The sequence below is a fragment of the Vespa velutina genome, chromosome 11, assembly GCF_912470025.1.
Source record: "Vespa velutina chromosome 11, iVesVel2.1, whole genome shotgun sequence".
Taxonomy (NCBI): Eukaryota; Metazoa; Arthropoda; class Insecta; order Hymenoptera; family Vespidae; genus Vespa; species Vespa velutina.
The window spans coordinates 2,154,950-2,172,449 of record NC_062198.1 but is presented as its reverse complement, the minus strand read 5'-3'; the positions used below and the strand labels follow the sequence as shown (position 1 = coordinate 2,172,449).

The 17,500-nt window shown below is 32.9% G+C and overlaps 1 protein-coding gene and 1 long non-coding RNA gene across 6 annotated transcripts in view; one reads left to right on the top strand and one right to left on the bottom strand.

Annotated features, from left to right (window-relative positions):
- Positions 1-11,429, top strand: part of LOC124952935 (lachesin) — a 282,806-nt gene extending 271,377 nt beyond the window's left edge. For 2 of the 3 annotated variants that reach the window (XM_047503592.1, XM_047503591.1), the window contains one exon: positions 5,724-11,429. In XM_047503592.1, coding sequence (XP_047359548.1) covers positions 5,724-5,833 — 110 coding nt within the window. In that variant the 3' untranslated portion in view covers positions 5,834-11,429. Of the gene's footprint in view, positions 1-4,396; positions 4,647-4,765; positions 4,958-5,723 lie in introns of all 3 variants that reach the window. The other variant, XR_007102062.1, reaches the window with a different exon arrangement.
- LOC124952941 overlaps positions 1-17,500 on the bottom strand; it is a 74,734-nt gene that overhangs the window by 30,580 nt on the left and 26,654 nt on the right. The gene's annotated exons all lie outside the window — the stretch shown is intronic.

Here is a 17,500-nt window from a genome sequence, read left to right as displayed (position 1 = left end):
AGGAGTTGAAAGATGAGAAATGAGAATTCTGCTTCATCTCAGGTTCATTAAGAACTCTAGCATGTTCGAAGTATAGAATGATTAATAAAAAATTAGACAGAGAATTATTTTCGAAATGTATGATTATGATAAAAGTTAGATCACGTAATCTTATAATTATTTTGATTATTTGTTTCTCTTAAAATATTTGTTCGAAGTATATAGACAGAGAATTATTTTCGCGTTGATTAATTAGACAAGAAAGAAAAAGAAGGATCGTGGAAATGAAGATCTAGAGATCACGGAAGCTATTTAACGAAAATCTCCCCCTATCCAATTTTCACAAAATCTCCCATTTATGTATTGTCTCACGTATTGTTCGACTCTCACAAATAAAGTAAATTGTCTCTAATCCCCTTACGCTTGATTTATCGAACCAAATGAAGTTTTTTCCTAGATGAAAACGAAACACAGTAAATTTGCCCTTTTGTCTTTATATAAATACGATGAAAAATTTAAGCTGAAAAATAGAGAAACGAAATAAAAAAAAACAAAAAAAACAAAAAAACAAAAAAAAAAGAAATAGAATAAAATAAATAAATAAATAAATTAATTCATTCTTATCGATTTTTTTTATTAACGACGTAAATCGATCTTGTGACATATCGTTATTTGAATGAAAAAAATGTCTTCTGTAATGATCTCATTGTGCAATCATATATTATAAGAACGATCGAATATAGGAAAATCCCTAGACGAGTGATTTGTTGAAGAATAATTTTGTGGGATAAAAAAAAAAAATAAAATGAGAGAGAGAAAGAGAGAGAGAGAGAGAGAGAGAGAGAGAGAGAGAGAGAGAGAGAGAGAGAAAAGAAGAAAGGAAGAAAAACTTACTCGTTGTGTATGCGAAATGATCACACTAGTAAAGATAACATGAACGCCTCCGAACGATAAAGTTTAACCGTGATATTAAATCCGCATATCGTACCGAAACATTATTCGATCCGAAGTACGTGGCTTTTATATAACGATAATATTAGCTCACAAAGGAAGGTAGTCCGTTGGAGTAAATGGCACGCTTTCTTGCACGTGTTTGCTTTTGTATTGGTAATCATGGTATATCAACGGGAAGAGATAGGCAAAGAATGTTTATTGGAGTTAAAACAGTGTTCTGATAAAAACTCATATTAAACGTGCATGAAAGTTTATAAAAACATTTCAATAATGAGATAAAATCATAGGAAGTTGCAAAACATTCATTATATATACATATATATATATAATAATCACGATTGGTATTATGTTAAAAATATCTCAAATTATATTAAATATTGATTTTCTTTAAAAAAAAAAAATATATATATATATATAATATATAACATAAAAATAAGAGATTACGAAAAGCTCAACAAAAAGGAAAAAAGAGAGAGAGCGAGAGAGAGAGAGAGAGAGAGAGAGAGAGAGAGAGAGAGAGAGAGAGAGCTAAGAGACAAAATCAGATAAGAAAACAATTTTATTGAAAATATTTTAATAATTAAACGAAATAATACGAAATAATTTTCGCACAAATAATAATCTTAATATAATGTTAAATATGAAATTATTCTTTGATCGTTCGAAAAAGTCATAGCATTTTTTAAAAATAAAAGACAAAGAAAAAAAAAAAGGGAGAAAAAGAGAACTATTCGAGAATATATTTGAGAGTACCAAATATACCAAAAAACAGAGGAAGAAGGAGAGAAAGAGGGAGAAATGGAGAAAGAGAGATAGAGAGAAAAAGAGAGAGAGAGAGAGAAAGATAGCAAAGGTAGTAAAGTTGAAAGATCGCACGAATGAGGATGATTCTCGTTCGTAATATACGACGCGTGTTGAAGGACGTAAACGCGAGATCGTATGATTGTCGCGTGGCAAAGCTGAAAGCATGAAAATCGTTGAAAAAAAAAAAAAAAAGAAAAAGAAAAAAGCTCTCATTTCTCCCCCCTCCTCTCTCTCTCTCTCTCTCTCTCTCTCTCTCTTTTTCTCTAAACCAAAAGAAACGCAACGATGATGTCCTTCGAACACATTCATGTACATATACACATATACATACAACATACATGCATACATACATACATTCATACATACACAATTACATACATACATGCATGCATGCATACACATAGGTACATACATATACAAACACATATATGCAATTTGTCCTCAAAAATGGTGCACTCGACTAGCATAGCAGCACTCGCTGACGAACGAGTTAGCGAATGAGCTTCAGGTTGGTGCCAGCATCCAAGTGCACTCCGCGAATAATCGCGCCGTAAAACGTGACCCGAAACGCGTGAACCCACTCCTCTCCTCTCCACTTTCCCCTCTCTCATTCCCCTTTCTCCTTTCCTCCTCTTTTCTTTTTCGAAGAGAAGCACACCGAAGATATATCATATCTACAAGTTTTATCTTCAACAAGGTGGAAAAATGTTTTTACGCTTGAGAATCCTTCAAAGCGCATCATGAGTGCTGATCGAAGCAAGAGAGAAAGAGAGAGAGAGAGAGAGAGAGAGAGAGAGAGAGAGAGAGAGAGAGAGAGAGAGAGAGAAAGAGAGAAAACATCTCTCGATCTCAGAGTTTTTCTATGACTTTTGCAACATGGGTCTTCACAAATTTCTCTTCTTTATTACTTTTCTGTCCGTTTTTTTTTTCTTTTCTTTTTTTTCGTAGCCTTCTCTCTCTCTCTCTCTCTCTCTCTTTCTCTCTCTTTCTCTTTCTCTATTACTACTTTAATTTTACGAAAGAGAAATTAGGTAGATTCATTACCAAGAATATGACTTACATACTTACTTACTTACTTACTTTGAATATTTAGGAAAATTCAAAGTATCATGTAAAGATTAAAGTAAAGTAGTTAAAGAAAGTAATTATGTATATGTATAATTAATACGTAAATAAATATACGTATATTTATCAATGAAAAATTTGCAAATATAAAAAAGTTGATTCCCTTTAAAATGAATCATTTGATATAAAAACATTTATTGGCGTATCATCATATTTCTCTTCAATAAGTTACGCTTATATATGTTTTATAATAATATTCGTTCTGTTTTCCACTCGGTATACCATGTATATGACCCCTGAATGTGAAGGGTCAGAAATTTCTAAGTAGGTGATGTGTCCTTCGTGTTTTCTTCTCACGATTTCCCAAAAGGCGTGAATGGCCTCCGTTTTCTCTCTCTCTCTCTCTCTCTCTCCCTCCCTCTCCCTCTCTCTCTCTCTCTCTCTCTCTCTCTCTCTCCTTTATCACGTACGTATAAAGATATATATATATATATTATACGTACGGTCTAAAGCAGACCAGATACAAATACCGTCTTTAGCCTCTGACATATGTACTTACGTGCGTACATATAAAATGTAGGAAACAGAGAGAGAGAGAGAGAGATGGAAAAAAAAAAGAAAGAGAAGTTGATAAATGAATGCGTGGTTAAAGTACGTGAGAAGGGAAGCGAGAAAAGCACATCCTCGTGCTTCGTGTTACTCGAAGGAAGTAAAAAAAAAAAGAAAAGAAGGAAGGGCTAAAGACACCTTTGGGGATGCCAAAAGGGAATAGATGTCAAGAAGAAAAGAAGATCGTCGAAATACATCTTGATCCTGTGATCTCGATCCTCTTGCTTTTCACTTGGTGAAAATCGTTCGGTTATATAGAAAACTTCTCGATGTATCTCTCTCTCTTTCTCTTTCTCTCTCTCTCTCTCTCTCTCTCTCTCTCTCTCTCTCTCTCTTTCTCTCTCTGTCTCTCCTTCTCTTAACCTGGAAAATTAATTATTATTATCGGATAACTTAACGCTTTACTGTTGTTGAATTGTAAAGCGTATAATACCGTAACGTTGAGCGATTATAAAATGTTTCGGTGAAACGATAAACCGTATTAGGTTACCCGCGAGTTCATCGAATGAAATTTAATCTCAGATTATATTATCAACCTGTTCGTGCACCGCTTTGTTCAGTTTCACGTGTATTACAAAACCTGTGTAGTAACGTCGAAAATATTTTCTACATTTAATACGTTTGAAAATTGTTCGAGAACTTTTTTTTTTTTATTTTTTATTTCTTCTTTTTTCTTTTTTTTTCTTTTTTCTTTTTTTTTCTTCTTTCTCCCTTTTTTGTTCCTTTTTATCCAACAATGAACCAAAATTTTACGCTGATTCTACGACGTTACAAGTAAACATCAATATCGGCAAATCATAAATATACAATTGTTTTGCAACAATCTCTCGTCGAATTTCATAACAGATTAAATAAATTTTGTAATATTATCGGTTATATGTATAGTTACTGCATAAGTAAGTATTATGTAGAAGACAATGTAAAAAAAAAAAAAAAAGAAAAAAGAAAAGAAAAGAAAAAAACAATAATATTTCTTTGTAAATAGAAAGAAGAAAAAAATAAATAAATAAAAAACACCGAACGAATAAGGAACACGTTATCGTTGAAAATTAATGACAAAGACAATTAAAGAAGAGAGTATATATATATATATATATATATATATATATATACATATAATGATACATCGATTTTGAGACATCCGAAAAGAAATACTGAACTGAAAAATCAACCATCGGACAGTAGAATGGATGTGAGGTGGGATGGATTGCAGGGATGGTGAGAAGAAGGTGAAGGTGGGTGTGAGGTGAGACTGGTGAACGCTATTGTCTCGTCTTTTTTTGCATTAAAATTCAGAACCTTTGGAACACGGGTCGAATCTGGGTGACGTTTCTCTTTCTCACCCTCTCAATAGCAACCAGCCGAATACTTCGAAAGGATTTTTGCTGCTCGTACGAGTCAAGTTAAGCTCGCTTTTGCATTCAGTGACATCGTACTCGTCGTCGGAACATCCGAGCTCGTTGGATACGTGCGATATGAAAAATACATAATTCTTGGAGGAAAGTGCGAATAATAGCTGTATCACGTCCCAGCTGCTCGTACCGAAGTATCGTCGTCGATATTTTAAAAGCGAACGAGAGATAGAGAGAGATAGATAGATAAATAGAGAGAGAGAGAGAGAGAGGACACAGAGCCCCTATTTTATTTTGCGATATAATACTCGACTCCGTGTCGTCCACGTCGCTTGACATATTGGACGTGATAGGGTGTAATCCGTTATGCCAGGCTTCGAGCTTGCGAACGGAAATCTAGAGCCTCGATCACCTTCCTCCTTCTATTTCTCTCTCTTTCTTTCTCTCTCTCTCTCTCTGTCTTTATCTCTTATACAACATAAAAAAAAAAGAAAGGATAGCGCATATTTATAGTTTCAAATCAGTAAATATCAAAATATCTTAAACACAATGAATGTTCGAAGGTAGGAAAAAAAGGGAAGAAAAAGAAAGAAAGAAAAGTTTGACTCTAATTTATATTCACAAAAGTTAAGATCATAAATGAATTCGTGTCTCAATATAATTTTTTCATTTGTTTTCGTTTTCTTTTTTTTTTTTTTTTGTTTTTTTTTCATTTTCTTGTTATTTTTTTGTCGTTTTCTAAAAATTACAATCAGTTCGATTGAAACTAAAGTAATATTATCGTTTACGGCTCAGGATAATTCACACAACAAGAACTTAACGAATTGATATATCTATCTTATATCATATCATATCATATATTGTGTGTATGTGTGTGTGTGTGTGTGTGTGTTCATGTATGTTCGAGAATTCGTGAATGATGAGGGATAATAACACGAGAATATACTGTTCTTGTTTCAGGAAGTGCATACATCATCAGATGGAGTGCACCGCAGTTGATGATCGTTGCGGTACAATACATACTCACTGGACCATACATGCCACCGTACGTACCACAAACGGCGAATTAAGAACTAATAATACATCTTCGATCGGGAGAAGAGAAACGTAGAGAGGGAATGAAAATGAAGAGGAGAAGTAAAAGAAGTAGGAGGAGGAGATGGAGGAGATGGAGGATGAAAAGGGAGGATTGGAGGAAGGAAGGAAGGAAGGGACCGATTTCCGTAGCCGAATTAGTTCGTTACCCAAACGCAATTCGGCAATGCTCAAATCGATCGGCAATTCAATTTCGAATCGGTGAACTTTAAACATTAAGTCGATTAAACATCGAATTACCTGTAATTCGCGAATTGACCCACGAGTTTGATTACAACCATCCAGGAACAGTGGTGGCCGAATTACCACAAAACGATAATTATGTATGAAAGCGCGTCCGTACTTCCTGATTACATTGGCTTGTTATACCTACACCAAGGCTACAGTATAGCATACTACGCATTCGTATAAATTGCAAGGTAAATTAGAACGAAATTAGTAGCTCGCGTTCCTCGCTATCACACAGATGCTAGATTATGAAACGAACCGATATCGAAATGGTATCGAAAAATTTTTCCAATCTAAATCTATATATATATATATATATCACTGCCATGGGTATTATTGCCATAGGCATCCACTGCCATGGGCATCACTGCCAATCAACATTTCCTCTTTTTTTCTTTTCCCTTTTTTTTTTCCTCTCTTTTTTTTTTTTTTCATTCATCAATTTCATTGATAACACGAATAATATTAATTCTTGTTGAGATTAATTGTTTGTCCTTTTACGTCGTCCATACGAGAAATAATTTGATTCGATAAGAAATGTTTGCAAAAAAAAATCGAAAATAAACAAGAACAGGATAGAGAAAAGAATAGATAGAAGAAAGATATGAGAAAGAAAAAGAATAAATGAAAAAAAAAAAAAAGAAAAAAAAAGAAAAAAAAAAAAGAAAATTCATTCTTTTAGAAAGTACGCATCGTAATCTAATTGCGTTAGGAATGGATCAATACGGGACGATGAATCCAAAAGGTTAATTTGAAATTTCCCTTGTTATATCTACATATAATGTCGCCCCGGAGATATATTAGTGGAATATTAATCGGCATCATTAGTTGCACGACAAATTGCTCTATCGTCGGACCAACGAAATGGGACAAGAACGCAACGAATGGATTTACGGTGAAGCTCTATCCCGTCGAAATATATATATACTTATACATACCTATGTGTATATGTATATGTATATATATATATACATAACTTCAAATAAACTCGGCGATGTCGAAAAGCGTGTCATCGATCGATTCGAAGCGATTTTGCAATGGTTTAATGGGACGCTCGTGCTCACGTGACATTTATTAAACCACATTTTGGGATTGCAGACGTCCATCGAACGTAAGCATAACCGAGAGTCGTGGAACGTCGTAGAACTAGCTTTGATGTGGGAACAGTGTGATGTACAAAGCTCGATTAATTTTACCAATTTAATTGAAATTCGAACGTTAGATCTTCCATTAATAGATCCGATCAAGATGACGTTTTACGTCTTTATCGTTCGATTAAATGAAAGAACAATGTTGCGTTTATATTTATTATAATTTCCATTAGATAGTTACGAGTTTCCTTTCTTTCGTCGTTATTGTTGTTGTTTTTCTTTTTGTTCCTTTTCTTTTTTCCTTCACTTTTTTTCCTTCGTATGCTTCATTCCGCGATACCAATACAGTCATATTGAATTTACGATAAAACAACAAATGACGTGCGAGATCGTATTAGAGTTGTACAACGTTATGTCGAAAAGGACAATTTTGTTAATAACAAAAACAAGGAGACAATGGGAACAAAACTTTCTCTTTCTTTTTGTTTTTTTTTTTTTCTATTTTCTTGTTTATCTGTTTCTTCGTTCTTTTTTCTTCTTTTTTCCTTCACGAAGCAGCGTAATCTATTTCGATCTAACACACGGGGATTCTGTGGATTAAAGATCCAACATGGCGGTGCTAACTATCACATATTCTAAAACTGCACGGAAACGAATCGGAAAATCGCGCGTTTATTTATTTTTCTGTTTTTTTTCTTCTTCTTCTTTTTTTTTTTCTTTCTTTTTTTTTTCTTTTTTTACTATTATTATTATCTTGACATATATACTACGTGAAATTTGTATGCAAGCTTTCACGATAATATTCAATGGCGCGCGCATGAAATATATACGAACACACACACACACACACACACACACATACACACACATAAACACAAATATATATATATATACGAAAAATATGTTCAGTTGGATGAAAAACTTTTTATATATGCCGATTTTCATTGTACATCGAGAAGCGATAACGTATCATGGCGGCAATCAATATGAAAAAATTTTCCAAGTTCAAAAATACGCGTATTCTTGATACTTTTTTTTTCTGTTTCCTTTTTCTTTTGTCTTTCTTTCTTTCTCTCTCTCTCTCTCTCTCTCTCTCTCTCTCTCTCTCTCTCTCTTTCTCTCTCAGAATCATTCGAGGCAAATTTAAACGAGAAGCGACAAAAAACGAGATCTTTGGGAATAAAAGTATTGAAAAATCGTCGTAGAAAAATCGTTGAAAATCGTTCCTAATTTTCAAACGATCTGTCGAATGACTAAGAGTTTCTGTAAAGCAGCTTTTCTCACTTGCAATTTTTGCTTCGCACGAAAACGTACGGGATATTATCGGCTAAGCCTAGCTTAACTCAAGCAATTTCATTTTATCCGCAGTATAATATTAATAACAGCAATAGCAACAGTAATAGAAGTAGCAGCAATAGGAGCAGCAACAGGATCGATCACACTTAAATCTTAGATCGTTAAAATCTGTACGTATCATTGAACGTTATTAAATAAATACGATGTTAATAGATAAACAATGAAGATAAATTAAAATCAAGAGAGAACTGATAAAGTGATAGATAAATACGATAACGAATGATTATAAATATCATAACGAAATATTAGTCGGTAATTAATAAAAAAAAAAAAAAAAAAAAAAAAAAAAAAAAAAAAAAAAGAAGAAAAAAAGAATCGGAAGGAAAAAGGAAAAAGAAAAGGAATAGAAAGAGAGAAGAGAAGAAAAGCAAAACGTTGAAATATAATTTGACCGTCGTCCAATAAAGTGAAACATAGCATAGATTTATAATTTACATGAGTTGACCTCGATGTTGGATCTTAAAATTGCGATGGAACATCCAAGAGGGTTGTGTCTTCGACGTAAAAGAAGAAAGAGAGAGAGAGAGAGAAAGAGAGAGAGAAAGAGACAGAGAGAAAAAGAGAGAGAGAGAAAGGGGAAATGTGATTAATGCTATGTCACGCGCGAACCTTCTCCGTAGTCGCGTATAATATTCCGTGCTTGAACGATATCGCCTGGCCGGCACGTTCGCGATAAAACGAAAGCGAATATTTATTTCTACGAATTCAATTATTTCCCTATAGAGCAAGTATAGCTATCTGAATGTGTTTTGTATATGTGTATACATACGTACATACATATATACATGCGCAAGAGAGAGAAAAAAAAAGAGAGAGAGAGAGAGAGAGAGAGAGATAAACGGAGTTAAATCGACCATCCCAGCTTTCCGGTTCGGTCCAGCCAACTGAGAGTTTATTCTCGCACGGGCCACTTCGTCGTTTTCCATTCGTGAATCGATAAAAAAGGGTGGAGAGTACATAGTTATCTGTGTGTTTCGTTAAATTTAAAACCACCATATTATTTCTTTTCTTCTTCTCTTTCTTTCTAACATAACTAGTTATAGTATCTCTCTCTCTCTCTCTCTCTCTCTCTCTCTCTCTCTCTCTCTCTCACCCTCTCTAAATATATATATATACATATATATATATGTTGTATCATAACAACTTTCCGCAAACGAATTCCGCAAGAAATTTTTATACTCTCCCTCTCCCCCACCCCCCAGTTTGAGAAAAGCCACCTCTCTTTTAATCCACCTTAGGCGAACGTTGAACACAACTTGAAATTCTTCGTAGGAGTTTTTCTATTTTTCTTTCTTTTCTTCTTTTTTTTTTTTTTTTTCCTTTCATTTTTTCTCTTTTCTTTTTTTTTCCCCCTTGAATCCACCTAACCCAACCGCCGTCATAAAAAAAAAAAAAAAAAAAAAGGAAAAAGAAAAAAGAAAAAGAGGGAAAAAAAAAAAAAAGGAAGCATTCGGAGTTTCGGGTTTTCTTCTGCTTCGGCTGGTCATGCAACGTTCTTAAGGATAGAAAGAAAGAGAAGGAAACTGGTATGAAAAGTTTCGATCGCACAAAGAGGGCTTCGATAAAGTATCATTCGGCCGGAAAGTCTCCGGCAGAAAGTTACCAATCTATGGGAGAGATTGAAAAGTTCCCTTTTATGTCGCCCGTCGAAATACGAAACTTTCTGTAACACGTACAATGTATGTATATATATATATATATATAGAAATATATATATATATAGGAATATATATATATATATATATATGTATGCATGTATACATGTATGTAAGTACGTATATATATATATATACACAACAGAAAAACACAGACACGTGAAGAACTATACGGAAACAATGAAAGAATCGCAAAGTTTACGAATAATAAGAGAAAAATGAAAAATTGGCCGAATTTTCTTTTTTTTTTTTTGTTTTTTTGCATCGACATTTTGCATTTTTTCGTTTATTACTTTTCTTTTTGTCTTTCTTTTTTTCTTTTTTTTTTTTTTTTTTTTTTATCCCTCCGCCCCTATCCCTCCCAAGTAATTATCCATTTTAGAGATTTTATTGAAGAAGAAAGAAAAAATGGAAGAGAGGGAAGAAAAAGAAAGGAACCCTTTTTTATTCAATACTACTTTTAAAACTGTTCGTATTAATGTTCTCGATAAATAAAACATTAAATACGATAGATTTCGTTCAGATAAACAGCATATTAATAGTCTTGATTACATGATGACTCGCGGAATACAAGTATCGATATCCAATCGAGTATTCGATCAAAAGTTTACACGAGGCCAACATCAAAACCAATTACGCGAACTACCTTTACGTTCAAGTACATAAATTAGTTAGTAACAAGTTTGTTGACCGTTCTCAACTTCGTATACGAAAAAGCAATTAAAAAAGTATGAAAACAGTTTTGTCTTTTTCGCTTCTATTCGGTATCATTTTGCAGATTGAACGAACGTAATCGAGAGAGAAACACGAACGCAATTACAGAGAAACCACCTCTCTGACCTATAAATTGTTCGATTCGATATGTACCAATAGCTTAAAGGAGAAACAAAATATAGATATATCTGTTTCGAAAAAAGAAAAAGAAAAAAACAAAAAAAAACAAAAAAAAGAAAAAAAAGAAAAAAAAAAAAAGAAAAAAAAACAGGAAGAAATAAATAAAAGAAACGAAAGGAAAAAAGAAAACAAACAAAAATCAAAATAAAACGAAACAAGATAGCCGAGTAACAAAATCTACATTTTATTCTTCATATATCTCGATTAAAATAATTCCAATGGAAAACAACGTTCGAAAAACTATATCGATCTATATCAGCCTTTTTCCTTCTATGACTTAACTTTTTCAATTTGTAAAATATTTTTCTTTTTCGACTATAGAAAATTCACTTCTAATTTCTGTACTTTCGTATATTTATACATATATATATATATATATATATATATATATATATATGTGTGTGTGTGTACGTATGTATGTATATAAAACAAAACATCTTTTCTTTCCTTCTTCTTTTCTTTTTTCATTTTTATAAAATTAACATAACACTTTCTCAAAAAATTATTTTTTCGAAATTACAGTTTCGCATAATCTTTTCCTCTCTCTATTTTCACCTTTCCTTCTCTCTCTCTCTCTCTCTCTCTCTCTCTCTCTCTCTTTCTCTCTCTCTTTCGTTCTCGTACATATACATATAATATACGTATACCTACCTATAACATACGTAAATACATGGATATATATATATATATGGATATCAACATGCATACGTAGGATTACGTTTAAGCGACGCGTGAGCGGCCACAGTCTACGGTAAGCGAGGCGTAACGGAGATACCGCTCCGTGACGTCGTTAAGCGCCGACATACAACACGATTCCACGCAACGAGACGCACCGTCGCCGTGGAACGACACCCCTTTTCCCCGTCTCACCTTCGCAACGTTGCTCTTTCGATGTTGAAACTTCGGATCGATGAAAAGAGAAAGAGAGAGAGAGAGAAAGAGAGAGAGAGAGAGAGAGAGAGAGTTTTTTCGTGCATTCACCCATCCCCTGAAGATTTTTTTCTTAAAGAATATCGACGTTACCGAAGATCGGTAAAAATGGGAAGTAAGGAGGACGAAAGGGTCAGGAGGGAAGGGTAAGGGAAGGATAGTAGGAAAGGGAAAAAGGTTGTGGGCTACGGATAAAAATGGTTGCTCGAATTTAAAGCGGGAAGAGTTTTACGACGCTGTTAGGTATTAAACTTGAAGGTAAATCCTGATACAACTCTCCCCGCACGAATTTATGTCCGTATTCATTATTCCAACAATAAAAAGACGCTCCCTTAAGGAATTCTACGCTTCTCGAACCGACGGTAATAAAACCTTAGCTTCGCTTTACGGTCATTCACGGAAAGATCCTAAGATTTTCTACATCCATCCACTTGCACACGGGTACGATCTAAGATATATTTAACTCTTTGAAGTAGTAATATCATTGATTTGTCATAAGATTTATATAGATATATATATATATATATACGTACGTATATATGTTTTAAGTAGTTTGATTTTGATTTAATTTAACTTCTTTACAAACTCATTTCCAACCTGACCAATAAACCTAGAGTCTACGTTCTAAGAGAATAAAATTTTCAATGAGACTTTCCGAAAGGATAAATCTCATCGTAAATGAGAATATACATGTACCATAGCAAGGAAAATCATAAGATTCTAACAGTATTTCGGGAGCAAGTAGTATTATCGTTTTATGCTTTGTTCCTATCTTATCTCTCTCTCTCTCTCTCTCTCTCTCTCTCTCTCTCTCTCTTTCTCTCCCCTTACTCTTTCTCTCCCCTTACTCTTTCACTCCCCTTACTCTTTCTCACTTCTCCTAATTACCTCTATTTCCTCGAAACATAAACTCCAGTGAACAATCCCAGTACGCATTAACGAATTCACTTGTGCATTAATTAAACGTAGCTTCCGATGAGAGAGAATCGCTTGATTTCAAAGTTAAAATTTATAAAAAGGAAAAAAAAGAAAAAAAGAAAAAGAAAAAAAGCAAAAGAAAAAGAAAAAAAGAGAAAAACCCGATACACGTTTATCGTCGTCGCTTAATTATTAAGATAAAAATCAACAAAGATTAATTCCACTAGATAAATTGTACATAAAAAATATGTTTCAATTTCTTCCAATAAATTCTTTACCATATTTAGACACATACGTACATAGTTATAAAATATTATGTATATGTGCATAACTTGGAATAGAATAGAAAAATTTTCATTTCTTCAAAAAGTTCTATAACACTATTCATGATAGTGATTGTATAATACACTTACAATGATTATGTTTAAAAGAGAGAAAGAGAGAGAGAAAGAGAGAGAGAAAGAGAGAGAGAGAGAGAGAGAGAAAGAGAGAAAGAGAGAGAGAGAGAGAGAGAGAGAGAGAGAGAGAGAGAGAGAAGAGAATCAGGTGCGATGAAATTTTCGAATGACGCAAGGGTGTCTTGTGGTTCAACGAGCTCGATGTAACACAAGTAGAGAAGGATGAGGATCTGTACTGTGTGACGAGAAAAAGAGAAAGGGAGATAAAAAGAGAAGGAAACAGATATAAAAAAAAAAAGAGAGAGAGAGAGAGAGAGAGAGAGAGATAGTTGCCATAGAAGGGTAGATGGTGGAAGAGGGATCCCGTTACACACAGTCTGTATCATCATTTTGCGATGTACTTGCGAGCTTTTCCCGGCTCGTTTAACACGGCCCATTCATAATAAGATGACGGCCGCAAAAGTATTGGCTCTTATCGTAAAGCACAAAACGCGTTACCACGCTAGAGATCCTTCGACCACCGATTTACCAGTCTCCGTTCTACTACCCTGAATAACTATTGTCAGAAATTACGATATACTTATAGTTCATTCGACTCGGTCAATAATTTCTCGGTTATTCATATTCGGGGTTCTAGTAATTACCTGATTAATAAATATAACGAAAGCAATCTCCCATGGTTCGTTTCGAAATCGATCGAAACCGGAGAAAGTAGGAATAAGTACGACGGGCTAATCGTTTTGCCATTTTCTACTTTAAAAATTTAATAATAACTCTTTCTACTTATTACTTATATGTATATACGTATACCTTGCAAACGCGTGAAAGAGATCTACTACGGTATATTAATTTCGATAAGAGGGTATACGAGAAATTAATGTACGTTTATTATTGAATAATGAGATAAAGTTAGGTATATATATATATATATATATATACACGTATCTACGTATGTTCGTATAAAAATCCTTTTTTATTATTATTATTATTATTTCGTTTTCTACGATAAATCAATTAATTATATTAAGCTCGATGATATTATAATGACGACAGAATACATTATCTAGATATTTTATTCTCCATTCTCCCTTTCTATGTTATTTCTATCACGTAAAAAACCTTATTTCATATATCGGACATACATATTCCCGATTATGATGGATAAATAGCATTTATCCGATAAAGGAACGTGCAAAAATCTCATTCCTATGCATTTATCTCTCCCTCTCCCTCTCTCTCTCTCTCTCTCTCTCTCTCTCTCTCTCTCTCTCTCTCTCTCTCTCTCTCTCTCTCTCTCTCTCTCTCTCCCTATCTTGCAATTATCAAATTGATTCAATCGTTTTACCAACGACATATCCGAATAAAAATAACAAACAATCGTGGCTAAATTTTCACCTGACACGTAAAGGATTCCCAAAAATATATTTTATCATTGGTAAATACGCAAAAATACGGTAGAATACGTTTGGATTTCAGGTATATCAGGAAAAAAAAGTATGTTTTTTTTCTCCTTTTTCTTTCTTTTTTTTTCTATATTTTTTTTCTTTCTCTTTTTTTTTTTTTTTTTTTTTTTTTTTTTTTTTTTTTTATTTACAGTATATACTACTATTTCTCCATATTCGGCGAACGGTGGCGAGAATAAAAACGTTAATTGAAATAAATGTGACCGCTTTTTCGCCAACAATTATTCTCATCTCCCCCATCTCCAGATTCCCTCCCGCCCCTCCCACTCCCCTGCACTCCTTTCCCCCTCGCCCACCCAGCACCACTTTCACGACGCGATCGATATATCGTACAATAATCTCGATTGACCATTGTGTTCGCCTTGAAATGGTCCACGATCGTACGTGTTGGAAAACGTGTGGTTTGGTAAAAGAAAAAAAGAAGAAAGGGAAAAAAAAATATAAAAGAAGAAGGGAAAAAAGAAAGAGACGGAAAAGAAAAATAATAACAATCAAAATATAGAAGCTGTAACGATACTTCTCCTTCAATATCAATTTTCATCGTAACTATTTCTTTATTTCTCTGACTTTTATCGTACAAATAATTTTGAAAATAATCGTCTTGGGAAAATGACAAAATATGATACCTACGTAGTGGTATCGCTTATTCGCGTTGAATAGCGTATGGTTTTCTTCAAAGAAAGAAAGAAAAAAAAAAAACAAAAAAAAAAAGAGAAAGAGAAAAAGAAAGAAGAGGGGAAAAAAAGAAGGAAAAAAAAATCAAAACTATATAATAATACGTTTTCTCTGAGATCACTTTTCATTGGGGAGGGGAAAAAAAAAGAGAGAGAGAGAGAGAGAGAGAGAGAGAGAGAGAATATTTTTTTTCTATCGTCAATAATTTCAACGATAGAGCAAACATTTTTTTCCATCATCAATAATTTCAATTACGATGGAAAAAGAAAAAAAAAAAAAAAAGAAAAGAAAAGAAAAGAAAAAAAAAGGAAGAAGAGAAGGAAAAAGGAACGTCGAAACACGATATTCTCTTTTATTTATTCATCTCTTTCACAGCATTTAAAAATCATATTTTCCGATCAATAAAATAATCTAAGGATATATGCATGTATACTTTAAACAGAAAGAAATTATAATCACTATGTTTTATTATATGTACACATATACATTATTATATATATACATATAATCACGTTGATTGGACGTTTGCATTAACCAAATTTATATCGGATACCTATGGACGAACGCAATAGTATCATTTAACGAGGCCGACCAGGATAGTTAATTAATCTCTAAACTATATCGAAAAGGACGGACGTAGCTATTCATAATTCGCGAATTATAATCGCATACGATCGATTATTATTGTATCGTGTTTATGTATATCCCATGGAAACTGGAAATCGCGTTTTCTCGCGTTCGGCCAAGCCGAACACGGATATTCTTCCTCCAAAGTAATAACGAAAATAAACAGGGAAAATCTATTGCGAAAGATAAACGATTCTTCCATCGACTGATCCAAAGTGATCCAAAGAGGAAAGAAGAGAAAGAAAATAAGAATTACGTAAGAATACATAAAACAACTTGAAAGTAATATCGCTTGTACTTTGATATATATATATATATATATATATATACATATACATATATACATATATATATTATGATTATAATTACGATTATTATTATTATTATTATTATATAATTATTATAATAATTATTATTAATACTAATATTATTATTGTTGTTGTTATTATTATTATCATTATTCTTCTTATTATTATTATCATTATTATCATTATTATCATTATTATTACTCTTATTATTATTATTATTATTATTATTAATATTATTATTATTATTATTATTATTATTATTATTATTATTCTTATTATTATTCTTATTATTATTATATTCGAGATATTTACTTAAAAAGTGCATGAAGTAAGTAACGTTAACGGATGCACAAATGGATGCTCTATAAAGGAAGTTTATAAATTTTAATATATTAAATCGACCGACAATTTCGAAGGAGGTTCGAACTACGAAAATGGTAGAAAAAAGAAAAAGAGAAAGAAAGAAGAAGAAATAAAGAGGGAGAAAGAGAGATAGAGGAGAGAGAGAGAGAGAGAGAGAGAGAGGAAGAAAAAAAAGAGAGAGAAACATAAAAGTGAAGGTATCTTTTCCGAATTTTTATTCGTTCCTCCGATCGACCGTCGGATACGTCCGGACGTAAGTTGTAAGAGATGTAAGATGATTTACTGTAAATAATTCGATGTATAAACCACATTTCGATTGTTTGTATAATATATACAGTATGAACGTATGTACGTGATGGTTGGTACTCGTGTATCTATGATGGAATATAATGTACGAAAGAAAATCGATTCCATCGATCAAATTCACTTGGACGTTAACGTGTATCTGTCTATGTACATAAATTTTAAGCTCTAATAAGTGCCAAATAAAAAATCATTTATCGTCCTCTCTACGCAATAACGTCTGATATTCGGTTTTACTCGAGGTGAACACAATCGACATGTAAAAGTGAAGCTAACCGTTCCAATGAAGACACAAATTTTTTTTCCGCTATTAAAAAAAACAAAAAAAAAAAAAAAACAAAAAAAAAAAAAAAACAAAACAAAACAAAAAAAGGGAAAGAAAAAGAAAGAAATTAAAAGAAAAAAAAAAAGAGGGATAAGCGAAGTAAAACGA